This window comes from Apus apus, chromosome 5 (assembly GCF_020740795.1).
Source record: "Apus apus isolate bApuApu2 chromosome 5, bApuApu2.pri.cur, whole genome shotgun sequence".
NCBI classification, from domain to species: domain Eukaryota; kingdom Metazoa; phylum Chordata; class Aves; order Apodiformes; family Apodidae; genus Apus; species Apus apus.
In genome coordinates, this window is record NC_067286.1 from 60265935 (window position 1) to 60287054 (window position 21120).

At 37.1% G+C, this 21120-nt stretch overlaps 1 protein-coding gene across 1 annotated transcript in view; it reads left to right on the top strand.

Moving 5' to 3' along the window:
- Positions 1-19525, top strand: part of C5H14orf39 (chromosome 5 C14orf39 homolog) — a 34132-nt gene extending 14607 nt beyond the window's left edge. The window contains exons 7-19 of the mRNA XM_051622040.1: positions 2799-2986; positions 3454-3496; positions 3917-4037; positions 5218-5312; positions 9596-9735; positions 10187-10266; positions 12262-12347; positions 12444-12508; positions 13637-13707; positions 15317-15474; positions 15983-16118; positions 17593-17650; positions 18894-19525. Coding sequence (XP_051478000.1) covers positions 2799-2986; positions 3454-3496; positions 3917-4037; positions 5218-5312; positions 9596-9735; positions 10187-10266; positions 12262-12347; positions 12444-12508; positions 13637-13707; positions 15317-15474; positions 15983-16118; positions 17593-17650; positions 18894-19096 — 1444 coding nt within the window. The 3' untranslated portion in view covers positions 19097-19525. The remainder of the gene's footprint in view (positions 1-2798; positions 2987-3453; positions 3497-3916; positions 4038-5217; positions 5313-9595; positions 9736-10186; positions 10267-12261; positions 12348-12443; positions 12509-13636; positions 13708-15316; positions 15475-15982; positions 16119-17592; positions 17651-18893) is intronic.
- The last annotated feature ends 1595 nt before the right edge of the window (positions 19526-21120 follow it).

Below are 21120 nucleotides of genomic sequence, written 5' to 3' on the forward strand. Positions count from 1 at the left end.
TAAGTGATATGAAGAAAGAGGAATAAAAAGCCATCCACATAATGTTCAGGGGTTTGTGGATGCTCTTCTTTCTCTAATGACTTTAATATGTGCAGTGCTGAAATCTATGATGTGGAGGATGTGAATTACTTAGGAAAAAGAGTGACAATTTCTGAAGAATACCACACTATAATATATAAGGTCATAAATCTGTGGAAAATAAATTTTGGGAAAAAATATAAAGTTTGAGGATTATTTTCAGAGCTTGAATTGTACCTGCTACAAGAAATTATTTTACTTATGTTTTTAAAATTGATTTCTAATGCATTCTTAATCTTATATCAGCAAAATTCTTTGTTGCTCTGTTCTTGTTTGGAGATTAAATAATACTAAAAATTTTATACCTTTCATACCTTGGAAATTTGGTACAGTATAAACAAACCTCGAGTAAATAAAGAAACTTAGATTCCCCAGACCTTCTACCCTGTAGAAAATTTTCTGCCCCTGTAGAAAACCAAATAGATTAATGCAATTTTCTACTTGAAGTTTGGGAAATGTCAGTTTTTTGATTTCACAGTGTTGATCTACTACTTCTTTTCCCTAAACAAGTGTGTTGAACTTGAGTCAATGTAAATGGAATTTGTGCCTGGAGTGTAGTTTTATTTGAAAATTAAGATTTTATTTGTTTGTTGTTGTTTTTTTTTCTTTTTCTTGTGACTTTTGTTTCCTTTTGTAAGAGCAGAAGCTTCTACTATAGAATTTGTGCACAGATTTTTCTTTTCCATTGCCTGGTCTAGCCCGAGGGCAGCCAGGAGTGTCTGTCTTTCAATCGTGCTGCGTTTAAATGATTGAGAGCAGTTTGAGATAAAAGGTTCTTTAGAGAGGAATACTGTCTGCTTTACAAGCAGTGAGAGCTGCTCCTTAATGTTGGCTTTATTCATGGTGCAGGTAAACAGGTGGGTCTCTGGCTTTAGTTGCTATTGTGCACCATCATTTGTTTCTTAAAGGAGTTTCTGGCTAATCCAAAGGTGTTCTCATAATTTAGTATTTTTAAATTTGCCTCTCTCTATTGTTCACTCAGACTTTTCCTAGTGGATCACATTTCCTTCACCTTCTGTGATTTTCTATTGGTATATTCTAATATCAAGCAATTTTGTGTAATATTTCTTTCTCAGTTAAATGAATAGTCTGAATTAGTGGTACATGCTGGATGTCTGTAGCTGTGATTTCTCTTTATAAACTTGTGCCATCTGAATCAATGCTCACCATCAAACTCTTATGATGTATTTTGCATATGCCTAAATTTATCTTCTTTTCAGGATTAAGGAGCATAGAATATCAATATTAAAAAAACACAAACATATTTTAATTCCATTATGAGTAGTTATTGAGCTTTTCCTTTCAAAAGCAGAGAGAAATACAGTTACTGGGCACTGGTTGGTATTACTCATAATTTTATAACCTTGTCTGTGTGGGAAATGCAGAGTTCCTGCAGGCCTATGTTTAATTACCTGTGTGTGACATTACAAACCAGAATCAGTTCTCTGATTGCAATTTTAATTATTCATCTTTCCCAAAAGATAGCACTTCTGTGCTGGAAATTACCTGTAATAAGAGTTATGCCTAGCAGCATTATTGGTGTAAAAAAAATCCCAATGAGACTGTTAAATATTGGGTCTGTCATCAGCAATCTGCCCCTGAAATTCCTTACAGGAAAACATAAAAAAACAAGTCTTTTCCAATGTCAAAAATTGTTTTCCAGAGCAGTCACTGTCATTGATTTAAGACAAGAGGATGGCTGTTCTGTGCAACAGCACTTCTGTGTCTCTTCTTTCCCAACAATATTGATCAGTTTGCAGCTTCATGTGATGAATTACACCCCGTTCTTGTTATGGTATTTGTTTGTTTTTATAGCACCTTTTTTTTTTTTTTTTTTCAAAAGCCAATTGAAAGCTTTAAAAATGCCATGAACATTAATTGATGCTGCCTACTTTAATCATCTGGAGCTATGGGCTCACATGATGGTAGTGAAATTGTGTTAGTGTGACATTAATTTAGAGGGCAGTCCTACAAGAAGCTGAGGGTTCTGGCTCGTTGCCAATTAAACACTGAAGTGTTTGCTTAACATGAATAGTCCCATTGTTTTAGTGTGACTGATGCCTGTATTTAAGGCTTCCCTGAGTCAGGCACAGATTACTCAGCATCCCCTTGGAGGCAGCTCTTCATCCAGTGATGCATCAGGCTCCTGGAATTATGGGATGCTAGGCCACACTCTACTGTAAATTTAATACAGCTCCACTAAAAATAGAGCCGAATAGTGGTATATTAAATTAATATAAGGTCAGAGGAGACCTTATAGTGGGGTTCCAGTACCTGAAGGGAGCCAAGAGGAAAGCTGGGGAGGGACTTCTTACTAGGGCTTGTAGCAAGAGGACAAGGAGTAATGGATTAAAACTGGAAGAGGGGAGATTTAGGTTAGACATCAGGAAGAAATTCTTTAGTGTGAGGGTGGTGAGACACTGGAACAGGTTGCCCATGGGAGTTGTGGAAGTCCCATCCCTGGAGGTGTTCACGAGCAGGTAGGATGGGGCTCTGAGCAGCCTGGTCTGGTGGGAGGTGTCCCTGCCCATGCAGGGGGGTTGGAACTTGATGATCTTTAAGGTCTCTTCCAACCCCAAACACTACCATTCTGATCCTATGATCCAGGACAACACCAAGTGTAAATGAGGTCATGCCATAAGTTAATAGTTGTTTTTTTCCTTATGAAAAATGGCTTAACGTGAAAAAAAAACCCACCTAAATTACATCTGTTTTTACAGGAAAATGTATCAGGACTGTATAACTGAGTACAAAGAGATCCTGGAGCAGCACCGTGAGAAATATGCGGAAAGTGGTCTTGCCCAGGAGTATTACAAAAAAAAGAAAGAGGTTGAAGAAATCCAAAACAGAGTCTTGAAACAGGCTGAAAAATACAAATGGAAAGAAGATTCCTGCTTGGATATTCTGGGTACTACTATTGTCAATGCTGTTACAGTAGAGTCTATTGGTAGTGCACTGCATATTAAAAGTGCTGTACGGAAACCCCCAGATTTTCCAGTTTCTCTTAAGCTAATAAAAAGTCTTCTTTTTGTTCTACCATTTTAAGGAAAAAATCTGTAGCAAATTGAGGCTTTGAACAAGAATTTGGAGTTTAGATGCTAATATTCATTCCTCCAACACATGAACGTAATGGGGAGAGGTTTGTCGTTGGGCTTCTTGGGGTAGAAAGTTCTAAAATTGCTTTAGAACAAGCCTCTCAAAGTTTTATATTTATTTTCATATCTTTTTTAGTGCTGTTTTTAATGGCATTACTCTCTGTTATACTGCTGTTTCTGTTATGTACACTAAGTGCTCCTGATCTATTAATTTATCTTGTATTTGTGAAGAAATAAGATTTGTGAATTAATGATCTGAAATGAAATTTTATTTCCGCAGAGACTATTCCTTTTAAATCCCTAAACGACTGGGCTGTAGAGATGTATCCTTGATTTGTAGTGTTTATGCAGTTTGCATGGAAGAAAGTTTATATTTAGCATTCACATAATTTTCTTTCTGTTGAAAACTATAGTAATTTTTTTATATACTTATGTCTAAAGTGCCAGCATTAGCATTTCCCTTGGAAAAATGAAGATCAAATGATACTCTTCAGTTTAAATTCATGGGAGCACTTTGATGAAAGAAAAGTAAATTTCACTTAATGACATCCCAGTCAAAATGCTTCATTAAGGATGAGGAGTATAAATTTAATTAAATTTGTAGACTTTTCTAAGAAATGTAAATTTGTCAGAGCTTTCTGTTCCTCTAGAATTTGTGCTTGTGGCAAAGAGGTGTGAGGGATATGATAGTGTCCTTTGCTTGAAAAAAGTAATGCTGCAAGACATCTTCCATAACATGAAAGTGCTTCTTCAAGGCAAAAAACACAGGAAATGTTAAAGCTTGCTGCAGTTGCCAAGCAAGAGTCCATTGAACTACAAAAAGAAGCAGAGGAATTAGAAATGAAAATAAATTATTTTAAAAAGGTAACTATTTCATTTTATTATATAAATACGTTTTTATATGTGGGTATATATACCAACAATATATTTTTTGAAACATAAAAAAGGGTGTATTTTCAAACACATTGGCCAGCAGGATGATTGCAGTGTTAGTAATTATGCTTTGTATCATACATATGCTTTCTTAGAGAAGAGGGGTCCATGAATGTAAATGCTCTTAAAGTTTGCTTTCTGCTGACCTCTGTTTGCATCACAGTTTCCATCAAGGCCCAGTGTCGTGGTGGCTTTCCTGCTAGCTCAAAAGGGCCAGAGAATACACTTCAACATCTAGCAGGGCCATCCCTCAGTGAGCCCCAGGGCATGAGCAAACACTTTTCACAGGTTCTGCTGGTTTTCAAGGTTTTGTTCATATGAATGTGTTTATCTAAATTTGCTTTACAGTAAGAGTCATGTAAAGTCCTTCCCCCAACAATAAAAGTGTGGATAAATAATACTTAGGGGTAAAACTGGCTGAATTTAGACAGGAGATCAGTACAGTCCCACTGACCAGAAGTAGTACTTATTCCAGAGGGTTACTCTTCCAAAGAAGACAGGGCTATATCAGGACAGCATTTTGACCCACTCCTCTTCTGGGGCACAAAAGGTCTCTCCTAAGCCTCAGCAGCCCAGCAGACCAATCTTGTAAAGAGTTTGGTGAGTTTTTATGGGTATTACATCAGGACATTTTTACCCCTCTGGATCAGATGATCAAGGAGTCCCTTCACTGCTGTGTCAGCTGCTTCCACTGCAGGCAGCCTCATGCTGATAGAAGCATATTGTGCACAGGTGGTGTTTGCTATTTATATTTTGTGATGTTGTTTGACACTCAAAGCCCAAAGTTCCTAACGTGGTATGTGCTGTATAAACAGAGTAAGAAGGGATGTGGTGAATTTATTTATAACTATGAAGGAGACCATGTAAGTAGCTCCTTGCTCTAAATAGTTATGTTGGTTATTGCTCAAAAACTTCAGTTTTTATTCCAGTTGTTACAGTTGGTGTAAAAAAGTGCCTCTCTTGACCCTTGTTCTGCTTATTTCTTCAGATAGTTTTGGCTGTAAAAACTCTGCTACTGTGCACTGATTCATCAGGTTTAAAAAAAGATTTGCAGCATGTAGCTACAATTTTTCAAGCTTTTTTGATTTTTATTTGTTCTTTATCTTTTAAGACATTTGAACAGACTAAAGAAGATCAAAATACTTCCAAAATGATTGAAGGAAAAGATCAGAAAAGTCTAGAGAAGCCAAAGGAGTTCAAAGAAAGGTATACTTAAAAATTATTTCTCTGCCTTGCATTTATCCAGATTACTCTCTCAACATTTACAAAAAAGACTGCCACAAACCAGAAATTGTTGCTAAACAGTGTCTGGCAAGTTTCTCCAACCCTCTTAATGTGATTTAATTATGTAATTTAAGAAGTTTTATATTTCTTGAGGTTAAGATGGTGGCAAATTTTTATTCTTGGAAGATAAATGTATCTGGAAACATACTATTCAAAAGTATTTTGTGGAAAACTTTGGTCCTCACAGCTGCTGCTGATAGATCTGTGTGAATAGTTCCATGAGTTTTGAATACAGCCACAGTGACTGTGCAGTCAGAGAGAAAATACATTAACCCTACCTAACACATAGGCAGGGCAAAGGAGTCAGGGTTCCACATGTCATGTGTCTTCTACTCTGGACTACTTAAGAAACTTAACTCTTAATTTAATTCTGAAAAACAAGCATGGGTGAAAGTTTTATAGACAGGATTAATGGCTTAGTAATTTAGTCAGTGGTCATTTACAACGGATACCCATTAGTTTGAGCTCAATTGCGATGACTGAAAATCACCATCAGGACTATCTTGCACTTATCTGGAGTCCTTGTGAATGCTGATACACCGCCCTTAGAGCTGACACTTTAATCAATTTCAAACTGAAAATATGTCCAAAAGAATGTCCAAGTGATTGTACATTATGGCATACCTGAAACAGAAACTGTTTAGGTCTTATACAGGGATTTAGTGGACTGTGGATATGTAGAAATGTGTCATTTAAATAATCTTAAAGATCCTTTCTACAGGTGCAGTTTGAGTCTTTAATATCTTCTCATAGACCTGTGAATTATTCAGATTATTATTTTTTGTGGTTTAAACCTTTACACCCATTTTACCTTCTCATGTGAGCTTTTTGTAATTGATGACCTCAGAAACACAAGGAAGCAAGAAATCCACTAAGCTTTAAGAACAGCTGAAAAGAAAAAAATAGGAAGCACTCTCATTGAATTTTCAAAGAAACTCAGTCTGCAAAAACAAAATGCCAATGAGAGACTTACTATAAAAGGCAGAGATCTATGCTCTGTGCAGGGAGGTGTAAGAAGCCATCAGTCAGGCTCCTCATGGAAAGGAGTTCACAGGGTTCATTGCTAGAGCAATGATAGAGCATTGCTAACCTCCCTGTCATGGAACCTTCAGGGGCTTGTACCTTCACCTGAAGTTGTGTCTTGACTACATACCAGTAGATCTTTTTGGTGCTCTTACTGAAGCAATAATTCCATGGCTTGCATCACAGTTATAAAATATTGTAAACAAATCCCACCATCCCAACTCACATTGCCTTTTAACCTCCATGTATGCATTTACCTGAGGTATGGTGTCAGACCATTACCTGATTGTTAATGAATAGGCTTTTACTAGAGTAAATTTAAAAACTTAACTGTGTCAAAGATATCCATGACATAAAGGCTTGTAGAAAGTAGCATAAAAATTGTTTTTGAAAATCTGTATTTGGAATCAGTGTACTAAAAAAGCTCAGAAGTATCTGATTGAGTAACTACTGATGTTAAAAATAGGTGTATTTTCAATCTGTGATTATAAACACTGTGATTAAAAAAAAAGGCAAACAGAAAATATGCCAAGATAATGAGACCTATGAATTAAAACCTTTGCAGACTCAAGGCATTGTACAGAAGTGTAACAGCAGAATATAGGTACCAAAGCAGCAGTCTCTTGTGAGCTGTTCTGCAGTCACTATGAGGTCACTACTGAGCAAAGACAGCTTTTTGAAGAAAAGGATGTATCTTCATCTTCTGCCAGAAAAGAAGAAGAAATAAGAGTTGTGCTGTGATATCTCCATGAACTGGTGCAGACCAGCATGAAGAGAAACCACCAGCATCAAGGGAGAGCTAAACAAGGCAATGAAAACACTGGGCAGAACAATGTACTATTAATACCCATTAAACACTTTTAGAGGGCTACAAGACAGGAAACCAGCTTGCAAGTGAATGAATAGGTGTTAATACATATGTGTTACATATCTCCTTTGGGCAGGAGGGCGGTAACACTGGTAACTGTTCATCTATGAGGCTTGGAACATTGTAGTTTGAATCAGGTATTGCTGGCCAGCCAGTCATTGCTGAGGCTGACTGCAAAAACAGGTTCCTGTTCTCACACCAGCTGTTTGCTCTGATTAGTGGGTGTTCTCAGCTCACCAGCTATGCAGAGATGTATAATAGTTAACATTTCCAAATCAACAGTTCTCATCAGTCACCAAATAGGACTCAACTCTTTTGAAGGCGTGATCTTGATTTCAAGTGAAGCTGCATAGGTAAAATCAAGTGTACTTGATTCCTATAGAGATGACAAAGTCATATTAGTCTCTGCGCTTCGTTGTGCTACAAAGAAGAAACTACTGCTACAGAAATGGGATTTTATTTTAACTTATGAATATCTATTTTTTTCTTTGCACTTTAGTAAAAAAAGTTACAGATTTTGCAGTGTGGTCAAGAGAAAGACATTTTTTTCATCTAGTCAGATGTCTACTAACAACGAAGCAGAGAAAGAAGGCAAATAATCTTTCTTACTGCTACTTGGATAATTCTGAACTTCAGTGTGCAGTTGGATTGTTTTTCTGTGGTGATTAATTATGTCAGAGAAGATGTACGTGGGCTTTTTCCTTGTGTTTTTGGGGAGAGAAGGAAGCAGGTATAACGCATATGAGAAAAACTTTACTACATGCTCTTTTGGAAGGTTTCGTTACTTTAAAAATGCATAAGAGCTTCTGAGTCCTGTTTGTAAAGCTGCCACTGATACATTTGTCTGAATGCATATGTATAATAAAAGAATACTTGTTTTCATGGAGAGTGAGTTTTTATAAACCAAAAGTTGTTTGCTAGGCCCCACAAAATGGAGACTGGCTCCAAGAACTTTTGAAAACACAGTTTGACATTTTAAGTCTGTAAACAAAGAAAATAAATGGTTAATGGCAGTCTAACTCAGGATCTCTGCAGCAGCAGCCTTGTTCAATTCGTTTTGGAATGATGATAGTGGTAAAGTGGCCAAATAGGCCATTTTCAACAAAGTGGAACAGTTTTAGCTGGGGTTCTGTGCTCTGGTCTCTCTTTATTTCTCCTTGTTTTTGCACTCTCTGCATCTGAATGTAAAGATAAACCAGCAATATACACATCTTATTTCCTGTAGTACCCTTTCTTGACACAGGCAATATTCATCATCACTGTAACTGATTTCTAAAAAAACATATTTTATTATTCTTGTTGTTTTGGTTTGGTTTTTTTATTGATGTCTTAGGTGCTATGTTGTTTATGCAGTTTGTTAGGTCTTGGTCCAGCACAGCACCAGGTGCATCTATAACTTCACAGGTGAAGACATTTCTTTTAGTTGGAATTATTTGACTGAAGTGTATTCATGGTTTTATGTGATTGTAACTGTGCCTGTGTCTTAGTTAAATGTGTTGTTAGGTCCATATATCTAAACCAGTTTTTCTAACTTGGTATTTTTTTAGTAGTGGCGCTGATTTTGCTCCACACTACCTTATAAAGTGCATCCTACACTTTATCTTGTTTTTATTTAATGAAAATTTTGAGAACAAAAAGATTGACTCAATTCTTCATTTGTCCTGAATAACTTTGCTTAGTCAGCTATAAATCAGATGTTGTAGCTAGAAGCACAGCAGTGCTGAACAGGAATACCAGAGAGAAAATAAAATAGAACTCATTGTTTTAAAAAATGGTAAATATTCCTTTGCCAAATAGCCACTTTACCCTTCATTGTTCAGCTAACCTTTTTCTTTCTATGCTGTAAAAGGCTATTTACCCTACACAGATCATTAAACCACAAGTGAAAACACTTGCTGCAGTTTTCTCTTTTGTGTATGTATAGTGTGAATGAGTATTCCAGACAATTTCAGAGAGAGAAAAAGTGGTTTTATATGTGAAAATGTGATTTCAAAATGACAATAATGAAGTACTTTGATTCAAGTGTAAAACCTCAAACGACTAATACTTTCTTTGATACTGACAAAATTAAAGTCAGCAGTGTACTTATGGTTGGCTTATTACTACTTGATGTCTTCTGCTTTCAGTGATATGCTCTCTCTGATACTATTTAAAGAAAACTTCAGTTTTTATCAACTGCTGGAGCTGAAAGAGGTGGAACCTCCTTGGCAGCAAGCATCTCCCTTGAAAACTCCACTTATTTGAAGCAGTTATATTTTATTATTTCCTTTCTTTTCAAATTCTTAACTTATTTTTTTTAACTTAATTTTTAAAGGGTATTTGAAGAGAAAGAACATCCATCTCTGCTAAATGAGAAGCATCAGCTGTATAAACCACTACATGTCCCATGCCTTCCTCAGAAACTAGTCCAGTCTGTACAGAGTGTTAGATTCTCAATGCAACGAACAGAAACAGGTGCAGTGTGTTTAATGATCTTCTGTGAGGATTTTGGATTATTTCTATGTAAACGAATGTAAACCATGATAACAAATCTAGTGAACTTCTTCTGTGATAGCTGAAGCCAGGCTTTTGATGAAGTTGGGTACTTACCTTGTCTCTGTGTTCTGAAAATCTTCTGTCTACTTCCTCTCTTATCTGTGCAAGAAGTAACATGACAGGTATACCTGGTGGATAGTGTCAGAAAAATATGAAATATACCGTTAGCACTGTTTGCATAAATACACTAAACATTAACTGTGTATTATTTGCAGTAAGTTAATGGATATTTGCTTATTTTGTGATAATATTCTTTTAGCTTTTTGGTAACAGGAAAGTGTATAAGCTTTGTTTGAAAGCCCAGTTTAATAATGCCATGCTTTGGATACTTAATCCTATTGACAAGATTAAGTAATATTAGTTAATTTAGGGAGAGAAGAAAGAGAAAAACCTATGGAACTCTCAGTGGCCACTAGCAGCTCCTCCAGCCTTGCAGATAATTCATCACAGGTATGAAGCTCTCACACTGCTAAAAACATGGGAGTATATGTGGTTGTTTAAATTTAAAACACTTCTAATATACCTAGTGCCATTGTATCTTACATAAAACTTGTTAGCACTGTGACCAGGATGCTAATCTTGGTACTTTGCTGATGCTTGGTTATCATAATAGATATCTTTCTTTGGTGTCATTTCTACGTATGTTCTTAGGAAGTGCAACTGGTAGTAACAGTGAGCATTTTAATGCCAAGCTTGAGGTGGACCAACTAACCAATAATTTTGCATAATAGTTTTTTAAATTTAGAATAACCCTTGTAGATGCACTTGGTGGTATGTAGCATATTTTTTTGAATTTTAAAGGAGGAACATAACCTTCTCTTACTGACTAATCATCAGCCATTTGCTCCATACTGAAGTAATTCATAAAGGCCTAAATGTACAAGGTGCTATTCAGGGCTGCCTACAGCTAACAGCTCAGTTCTGAGGTTTAAGAGGAAACCAAAGTCTGGCAGAGAGCAATAAAACCCTGAGCAGCATTGCTTTTGTACAGCTGAGGAGTCAACAACTACATTTTCTGTCTCTCACCCATGAATGAATAGTTACTATGGTACTTTTGTGGAGAAGGTGGAGTGTATTTCAGCTTAATATCTTGAATATAGAAACACAATAAACCAATCCAGAAACAACCTATAGGATCAACTTGCACAACTATGAAAACCACCAATAAAATGTCATAAAGTGCAAGAACATTCATAGGACCAATAGATTAGTAAAGTATAAAAGGAGCACTCAGATAAAGTAAGGCTATAAGAGAAAAAATACATAGTTTGCAACTGTGTTTTGCTGTGCAGAAGCTTGGAGAAGTTTCTATACCAAAACCTTTCTTTACAAGGGACATCTCACTGAATCTATTTAAAACCAAATTTTAATGAACAACAAAAATAGCCAAGTTAAAAATTAACAGAATCAGTTGTGAATTTCTAAAGAATTACAAGGGAGCTGAAAGATGAAGTGAGTGAATCACTAAGCGCTTTAGAGTAAACCTGTGGTGGAAGAAGCCTTCATAAGATAAGGCAACATGAAGGGCAATGGCTAGACTGGGTGGAGCAAGATCAGAAGAATTTTCAAACAATTCTGGAAGAAGGTTGCTGTGCTTCAGAAAAGGCATGTTGGAAAGTGTGGCAGCTGAGTGGCAGAGGGATTCTGCACAACCAGCTCTTTTGTCTCCCAGCCCAAACTGAATTCCATTTGATATATTTTGCAAATTAAACACAGCTAGCAACTCCCTGTGAAATAATGTGTTATCTGATGCTGAGGCATACATTCCTGGTGCCACTCTGGCCTTAAGGCACACAGGCTGCCCAGGGAAGTGGTGGAGTCTCCATCCCTGGAGGTGTTAAAAAGATGTGTGGATGTAGCACTTCAGGACATGGTTTAGTTGGCATGATGGTGCTGGGTTGATGGCTGGACTTGGTGGTCTTAGAGGTCTTTTCCAGCCTTAATGATTCTATGATTCTACATATAAGAGTTAGAGCTTCTGATCTGATGAAAGTCTGTAAGGCAGGGGTATTTCCATGTTTTCTTCAGTTTTTCAGGAGACATACTGATGTGCACACTCACTTTTTAGCCTTTGGAGGTGGAGACAGGCCTGGCTCCAGCCCTTTCTGAGCCATCAAGCAGGAGCAACCTGGCTGCAGTAGTAGAAAACATGGATAAAGTTTGCAAATGATGTGATATTGTTTGTGCAACAGAAAAGTTAATATTATTCACATCTCGTTATCAGTGCAGTGATATAATGCTTTATTAAAAAAATACAGAAGTGGTTTTGAGTATCATACTGTTGAAATTTAAGTTAAGCAAAGATAGGCAAAAAATGTTTATATTGCCTGACCTCTAAAGAGTGGTTAAAAGAAGGAATTTCCATGGTCTAAGGAGAAATCAGAGTGATACTCTTGAAGTGATGATTTCATATACGCTTTGTTTGAGTTTCTTGCTGTGTTTTAGGTGCCTATTGACACTGCAGGGACAAGTAACCCACAAATTACTCAGGTTCCATCAATAGCAAGCTTACAAAACCAAATGCAATTCAGGTAACTTTTCTTTAATAAAGTATTTTTCTTTTTTGAGATGGAGGTTTATGGAAATAATCCATATTGAGACAAACAGTATTTTTAAATTTATTTTAGACTGTCAATTCCTCCAAAACAGATGACTTCCAATCAACAGTTTGAGAGTGAAAATGCAGAAATAGGTAAAGCACCATTCTGGTTGTTGTTTTTGTTTGTTTGTTTGTTTGTTTTTTAATAGGAGGTGCTGCTAGTGTATAGTGGATCACATAATTTTTAAAGAGAATTCTGGAGGCCAAGTTTTAATTTTGGTATTAAATGGCCCATGATTTGTATTTTTTTTCCTCCCTGATAATTCAGTTCAAACTTTGAGTATAGCAAACAGGCAGTGTCTTAATTTAAATAGAGGCTGAACTGCACATTGTGCATAGTCCATTGCTAATGAAAAGAACCTTCCAGCATCTCTTGTAAATTCCCACTCTGTTCTCAAATTACCTGGATAAAAAGAAACCCAGTTTGAAAATCTGCCCAGAAGGCATGAGAAAATCCAAAAAGGGATATAATAAGCTCAGTAATTTAGGAATCTTGAAGCATCAGATTAAGATTATTAAAGCTGAAAATTAACTTGAGAAACGCATATAGAATGCTTAGAGAAACAAAACAGGACAGCTAGAAATACACCTACAATTTCTGCAATCACAAGGCACTGAGCTTCAGTTTAAATATATTTTTCTAATTATGCTGCCAATTTAGATCCACGTAAAAAAAAAAATTGTTGTTGTTGGTTTTGTTTGTTTTGTTTTTAAAGAAATAGTTTTCCAGTTGTGTGTCCTGAAACAAGGATCTTATCCCACAGTGCCTGAAACATTGTGTGGCCTGAAGCTCAGAGCAGAGTCTGATAACATTCTCCTCACTTCACATCCTGGCTTTTGACCAGTTCTTTAAGATGCACTTTATCAGTGTCATATGGATATACGTTTTATATTCTTTCCACCTGTTTTTTATTGACTAGTGTTAGGGCTCTCAGAGAGAAACAGCTGGATTAGACAAACATGGCACTCCCAGGGAACAATAGACAGGCTTGGAGAACATTCCAAACTGTATGAAACAGCTTTCACCATAGTGAGTAAGGGGCAGAATGAGAGGTAACTACCATGGACACAAAGTGGGTTATTAGGAGAAATACAGTCAGAACACTTCCTTACCAATAGCACTGCCAACTCAGTAAACCTTTCTCAAGGATTCTTTCCCACAATGTAGTTTCTGTTTATCTGCTTAAAATAATGCAAGCAGTGCTGTCTTTTTTTGTACAGCAAGCCAAGAGGCCAAAGGTGGTGATAAAGGAGCAGAAGATAAGGCAAAGAATTCTTCCTATACACCTCAAGTAAGCAATGCATTTTTAAAGTTTTGAGTAATTGTTTTATTTACAATAGTGCAAGTATCTTGATATATTTGAACATATTGGAGGAGGTAAGCCTCAAAAATTGGCAAAAGGTGACTCATTGTAAGGCACTCAACAGATGAGAAGCCAGTCACTGATTACCAGTGCAGTGATCATTGCTCTTGACCACGTCAGTGTTCTGTGGGTCTCTATGCTACTTTAACAATAAACTATTTAGGATGGACTGTTTCTCCTATGTGCATTGTAGTTGAGTAAATTAGTGCATATAATTTTCAACAGCGTGAGATGATGAAACATTTACCAGAAAGTGTTTGCATTTGAAATTAATTTCTCCCACAAAACTACAGTAAAGAGGCTGCGTGCTGGCTACAGGGTCTGTGTGGCTCTACTGGCACTGCTTCTACCAGGTGTGCCTGAAAGTGAGATCAAGCTCTCCATGCTGTAATATTCAAGCCAGGTGTGTGTACATCTTGCATATCCAGGTGATACCAAGATGTGGTTTAACAAGGACCAGCAGCTAAGCACCACTTGCTCACTCCCCCCGCAGTGGGAGGGCAAAGAGAGTCAGAAGGGTAAAAGTGCAAAAACTTGTGGGGTGAGATAAAGATGGTTTTGTAGGTAGAGCAAATCCTGTGCACTCTAGCAAAGCAAAATGAGGAATTAATTCACTACATCCCATCTGCAGGCAGCTGTGCAGCCACTTCCAGGAATGCAGGGTTTCATCACAGGTAGCAGTTACTTGGGAAGACAGATGACATAATTTCAAACATCCCCCCCTTCCTCCTTCTCCCCTGCAGCTTTTATTGCTGAGCACCACACCGTATGGTGTGGAATATCCCTGGGGTCAGCTGGGGCCAGCTGTCCCAGTAGTGTCCCCTCCCAACTTCACACTGGCAGAGCAGGATGAGAAGCAGGAAAGGCCTTGGTGTTGCGTGAGCAATAACTAAAACATCCCTGTGTTACCAACACTGTTTTCCTCACAAATCCAAAACATAGCACCATGCAGGCTGTGACCTCTCAGCCAAAACCAGTACACAAGATCAAGATTAAGATTCTCCTCATCTTCTGGTTGGCTCACTACAGGCTGGTGCCTGCAGGCAGCTGGTGGAGAAGAATGTCTTTAAAACAATATTGAGTTTGGTGAAAATTGCTCCACAGAATCCAAGTGTATGTTCTCATTTAACATTTTCTGAGGAAGGGGAAATATCTCAGTCAACTGATACATGTTAGGATGGTGATGTTCCTTTATTTCACTAGGGAGTACCAAGAGGATGGCAGTGTGACCTGAAGCATGATGTTAACACATACTTTAGAGTGAAATAATTCAGTCAGTTAATGAGTTTATTTATTTGAATGAAAATTTTCTTACATAGTTCTTTTCACAAGAAGTCAATTTTAAATTAGATAAATGAAGGTTACAGTTTTAAGCATGGTAAATATGTCACTGTGAGCATTATACTAAAATCCTTTTATTTTTCATGAGGAAGCCAACCCTAAAACATATGAAGATTATATTTAGAGGTAAATGGACTAATGATATTTTTTGAAATTTTATATGCAACAAACATTACTGTATATTTCTTTTTAACAGGACATACACACACGTTTTAAGTCAACTGAAGTTAATCCTGACACAGCAGAAGAAAGCACAGAACATTTTTTAAGAGCACCTGAAACACCTGAGTTTGTAGGAACGCCTGACTCAAAGGGGAAGAAAACCCAGTTCTCTAAAACACCTCCATTTGACTTGTATGAGTTCAGCTTTCATTTTGATTTTGAACAAAGTTGTATTGATGTTTATTGCATAAGCATTTTGGCTGTTACTGAAAGATACTACAGAAAGATTTCTACAGAAAGCTCTTCTGGAACTATTAACATTTTTTTCCTAAGTTTTGTTAATTTATTAGACTTACAGTATCATTTCCATTTGAAGCTGTTTTGAAAGAGGGGACTGCATAGAAATATGTAAGACATGGGTTCTTTGTAGCTCCTTTGCTGAAGTTGCTGGCTTTTCCTGCAGTATTATTTGTTACATCAATTTCTATCTTTAAACAGTAAAAGGGGAGGGAATTTGTAAGAATATCAAATCACTTTACTTTGAAGAGTTGAGTTACTCATTCTGTGTTGCAGTAAGCAGTCTTTTATGGAGGCTATGAGAATCTAAAAAAGTAGCAAAACAGAAAAAGTAGAACAAAAAAAGCCATTTACATCACTTTTAAAAACCATTAACGTAGTTTCTTCCTTTCTGTCTTCATAGCATTCACAGTTTAGGTTGTGAAGAAGGAACATCAAAGTCTCCTGCTTTCTTTTCTCTGGTGAACTTCTCCCAAAAGTCACCTGGCTTTAATTTATTCGATTCTGCTGCATTTGGGGCAGAAAACTCATCTGACGAGGTAAAAATGAGTACTTGAGAATATTAAATTTCCACAAAGCAAAATATGCTAAGAAAATAGCATTGAGAGTGAATGAGGTCTTTCAGACTGGTTATCTTCATAGCAAATACTTTTTTACTAGCTTACTTAATTTTACATTCAATATAATTTGAAAATGCTTGTTTCCTTTCCTGGTGATCTCCCTGGGATGATTTCTGATCAGGTATGACTCTTTCCCATATGGTCAAGCCTGTATCTTGTGCAAATATACAGATGACTAGATTCACAAAAAGACTTCTGATTCAGCATTGCATGCAAAATTCAAGTACCCTAGAAGAATTCACAGCTCACATGCTTGTCTGGTGAGACATCATCTTCCTTAAGTGGGGGATCAGGAATTTTATTTTTATTCCCTCCATTTTTTTCACAAAATGCAGAACTCTGAAAAAATAAAGGAAGTACTATCTGTTAAGAGTACTGAAAAGAAATATGGACTAGCTATACTTAATGGAGGGCAAAGGTAGGCAACTACTTGGAACAGGTGGTGGAATTCAAGCCTTAGTCTTCCTTTGCAAGTTCCCTAACTACAGTGCTCTAGAGTAATTAGAGTAGATAATTAGGAATTCAGGACAGATGTGTGCCAGTGCATAGTGCAGGGGTTAGGTATCACTCCCTGGTAATGAAGATTCAAACCCTATTATGCAACTAAGTGATTAGAACCCAGGTATCTCCTATTTCAGAGGGTGTTCCCTGTCCTGAGGTTACTAGATAAAAGCCAAAGGAGGAAAGGGGCAAAACATGTTGTTAATATTTCCTAGTATCAGCTACATGTAGGAGAGGATACACTGGTGAACAGTTTGTGAATTGTATAGGAATGAGGTAGGTATTAAGTCACCTGGTGTTTTTAGAACTGGTGTTATTTTGTGGCTGCTCAGTGACAGAAACCAAAAGTTTACCAGCCTGTAGCAGTCATATGGGGTTCTCTGAAGTTAGATTGAAGGTTTGAGGAACTTCAGTATCTATCATAAATCTAGCCTAAGAACTCTTCTCAAGAGTGACAAGTTGTTATTCTGCTACTCTTTCTGGCAATATCAGGCCCTACCAAGTAGGCAGTAATTAAATTGTTGCTTACAGGCTTTCTAAAATGAAACAGAATGAAAAATGTTTGAATTTTTTCAGTTTAAAAAAAAAAAAAAACAAACAGTAGTAAACCAGATTGGATTTTAGTCTGTTTTCAGTCTGGTGGCTTTTTTTCCCAGAAGAATGGAAGGAGTGTACTTGCAGATGTAAGCAAACATTATAAAACCTAGGTCAAAGAGCTTACCTTGCAACTTTAGGGATTGATATATACATTTAGAAGATTTTGTGAAGGCTGCTAACATTAACCAAGACTGTGTCTTTTTCACCAAAAGCAAATAAACTTATTATATACCAGCATTAGAGCTTATCTGTTGTCTTCCTCATTTGTTAAATAAAATTGCTGTTTACATTTCAGACAGAGGAAAGTTATTCTGTGGGAAACTTGAACACTCTGTCCCCACAAAAAGATATTGGTAAGTCTGAAACTCAGATGTACTTGTGTATACCAGCTGTCTTCTACTTGTGCTGATGTGACTGACAAGCTCATGTTCCTGCTTGACAGGGCACCTTTGGTTGTCTAAAAGGATGTTCAGTTGTGATACTGGAGTTCACTGGTTTATTGTGTTAATTTGTGTTTTGACTAGCTTAAATCTTTCCTTGCATGTTTGTCTTCAAATATATGAGATGTCATGAAAAAAAGAGGCATGAGAAAGAGAGAAATAAGGACAGTGTTAGGTGGGTTTGAAGCAAACTGAGAGGAGCTGCAAGGGAAAAGGAAATTTTAAGTGCCAAAGGTTTTTCACTGTTGATAAAGCAGTTCTTTTAATGTAAAAAGCTACAGTACTTGGTAAATATTTTATTTTAACTTAAGGCTACCAGCTTACTGTTGGAAAGGGTTCATCTGTTGGGTTTTTTTTTCCTTGCTCAGCTAAAATGAAAACTAACTTTCCATTTGGTTAAAGAAATCTTGACAGTAAACTGACTTCCACCAGTTTAAACTGTTGGAGACACACAAGGTAAAAATAGCACAAGTGTGAGAGAGAGGAGAATAGGCCTTAAACAGTATCTCCCACTCATACTAAGGGAGCCACACACATCCACATATTCTGTGTGAAATCCTGGCTTTCCTGAAATGAATGGCCATGTTTTCATTATACTAACTGGATAAAAAAACTTACTCCTGATCAAACACTTTCCTGAAGGGACCTGTAATCTCTTCTTTTTTTGAGGTGCTGTGAGTGCAAGGCTACTTTTTGAATGGGATGAATATGAGATTGTATGCATATATAACTGTTGTAGAGAAAAGAATGTGAATTTTGTGTCATTAAATATAAAACTCAGGTGGTTTTCTGTCTGTAGCTTTGTTTTTCCAAGTCTTCTAGTGGTTAATGGCCTTGCTCTGTAGAGAAGAAAGAACCTGCAAAAAATGTATCAGTTTACAAAGACCTCTGTTGCTTAGTATTGTAAATATTTCACCCAGTATATCATGCAGAAGTGTTTTGTTGTTCCAAATCGTTCAAGTACTTCACACTTCATTCTGTGTAGATTCTAATAATGACCTCCTGGAAGAACCATTTCTAGTGCAGCAATAAACACCCAGCTGTAGGCTGTGGGATGTTGGGAGTAGATTATTATTAAAGAAACATATCATGCTGAATGCAGTATTCTTTCTCTAAGATTTAATCTAATGATAAATATAATATGTACTCCATGTAGGAAGCTTGTTTGGGAAATCAGACAGTGAGGATGCATTTGCCTTTCCCTTCCCCTCGGAATCGACTTCTCATGCCTTTGGAGATGGAAAAGATGACTTTAGTTTTCCATTTGCATTTGGACAGGATCAGAAATCATCACAATCTCCTACTGTGAAAGGTTTTCATTCTTCCTTACAAAATACAAAGCCATTTACATTCTTCTGAATACCTATGACTTGCTTTTAAATTCTCCTCCTACTTAGCCTTGACAAATGTTTTCAGTCTCTTAAGTTAAAATACAAAGCATTTAATCTTCTCTTTCATTCATGTAAGAATACTCTATTACATTTGCTGCAAGAGCATGTGCATATCATCAAGCACACATACTTTGAGATACAGCTTCTATTTTTCTCATCTGTTTTCTGAATATGTTGTTTTCATAAAATGTTATGCTATGGCTAAATTGGCACTTCTAAGCAGCAGAAATGTCATTTTACAGTAGTGAGTTAATTAAAATTCTGTGAGAGCATCTAAGCTTCTAGGTGAATGCTTTCAGCTTCTGATATAAATTAAATAACTTGCATAAAAAATGTTAGTAAGAGTAATTGTTTATTGCAGCAATAGAAGCTGAGTTAGAGTTAAAGACAATGTTCTTAAATCAGCTGTTATACACAATATTTATACACTTGTTGAAATAAACATTTTTGTTAACTTCATGTAAAGTTTTTTTGGTATTTCTTAATATCTGATGTGAAATAACATTGCAATTATAATACTTAACATTTCAACTTCTTTCCTCCTAACTTGGAACACTGAAAGTAAGTTTCTTCCTCTTTTCAAAAAAAAGCTAACAAAAGCACTCTGTGGGCAGTACAAGCCTAACCACCAGTTCTCCACAAGTGACTTTCCTTATGGAATGGCTGGCTGTAGAGACAATACCAGGGTTCCTCAGCAAACCATGCTTGCTTGGATTTCTCACTCACTTACTATGAAGTAAATAGCCTGCTGCACAGCTGGCAAACCAAGCGCTGAAGTGGAAGCAAAGGAAATAAAGAGGAGACCACATAACTCAGTAGGTTTCACAGAAGCCACTGCAAATGCACCAACTAGTCAGAAGGGCACGTGGACTGAGTGGAACAAGCTGATAAAAAGCCCCCTATGGTCTGCACAGTCTGCCAATAAAATGTCAGCAAAGTCCAAGGGGATCTAGAGTCCCCTTCCCTCTGCTGACCTGTAAAGCCCTAACTGACCACAAGCTTGGTTATCTATGCCACTACTCCTTTTCTGCCAAATTGCTAAATGCCTTGGGGCCATTTTTGTGCAGTCTGGCTTCTCCTTAAGTATGTGTCCCTAGAGACTGGTGAAAGTTACATTTTTAATTTTTATTTTTTTGCTGGAGAGGGATTCAGGAAGTCTTAGTGAAGTGCTGCTGGGGTCCAGCTAGTAAGGACTAAGTGGGTTTCCATGTTAATCTATTTTAAATAGCTTTTCTAATCTACTGCATGCCTTGCAATCTGAAAAACATTTTCAAGTTTGAGAGCTTATCTGTGTTATTTAGGGCAGTGTTTTAGGGGGTGCTACAGGCAGATATTCTGAGATCATCTAGAAAGCAGAAGAGTGGGATTTTGCTTGCTCAGTCATTCCGTAACTGAAGCTTGCTTTCCTCTCTTCTGATGAATTGTTTCATCCATGTCTCTGACAATACAGTCCAGTAGCCAAGTGAGAGTAACCATAGTTCTAGGTCTTACTGGACGTTTACTTAGATTGGATAGGCTGATCAATAACAGAAAAGAGAAAGCTACTTCAAGAAAGGCATCTACTCAGCTACCCTCCAGTCCATTGGGACCTCCCAAGTTAGCCAGGACTTCAGGTAAATAAGGGAAAGTGTCCTGGTCATCACATCTGCCAGCTCTTTCAGCACCCTTGGATGTAGCCCCTCAGGTCCCACAGACGAGTGTGTGTCTAAGTGGTGTAGTAGGTCTCTGATCACTTCCTCTTTAATTGTGATTACCTCATTCTCCCTGACTCCTAGCTCATGTGGCTGGATATCCATGGAACAGCTAGTTCCACTGCTAAAGACTGAGGCAAAGTAGGTGTTGAGCACCTCAGCCTTTTCCTCACCCTTTGTTACTAAGATTCCCTTTGCATCCAAAAAAGGATGGAGATTTTCCCTAATCCTCCTTTTGCTGTTAATGAACTTACAGAAACATTTTTTATTATCCCTAACAGCTGTAGCTAGTTTGAGCTCT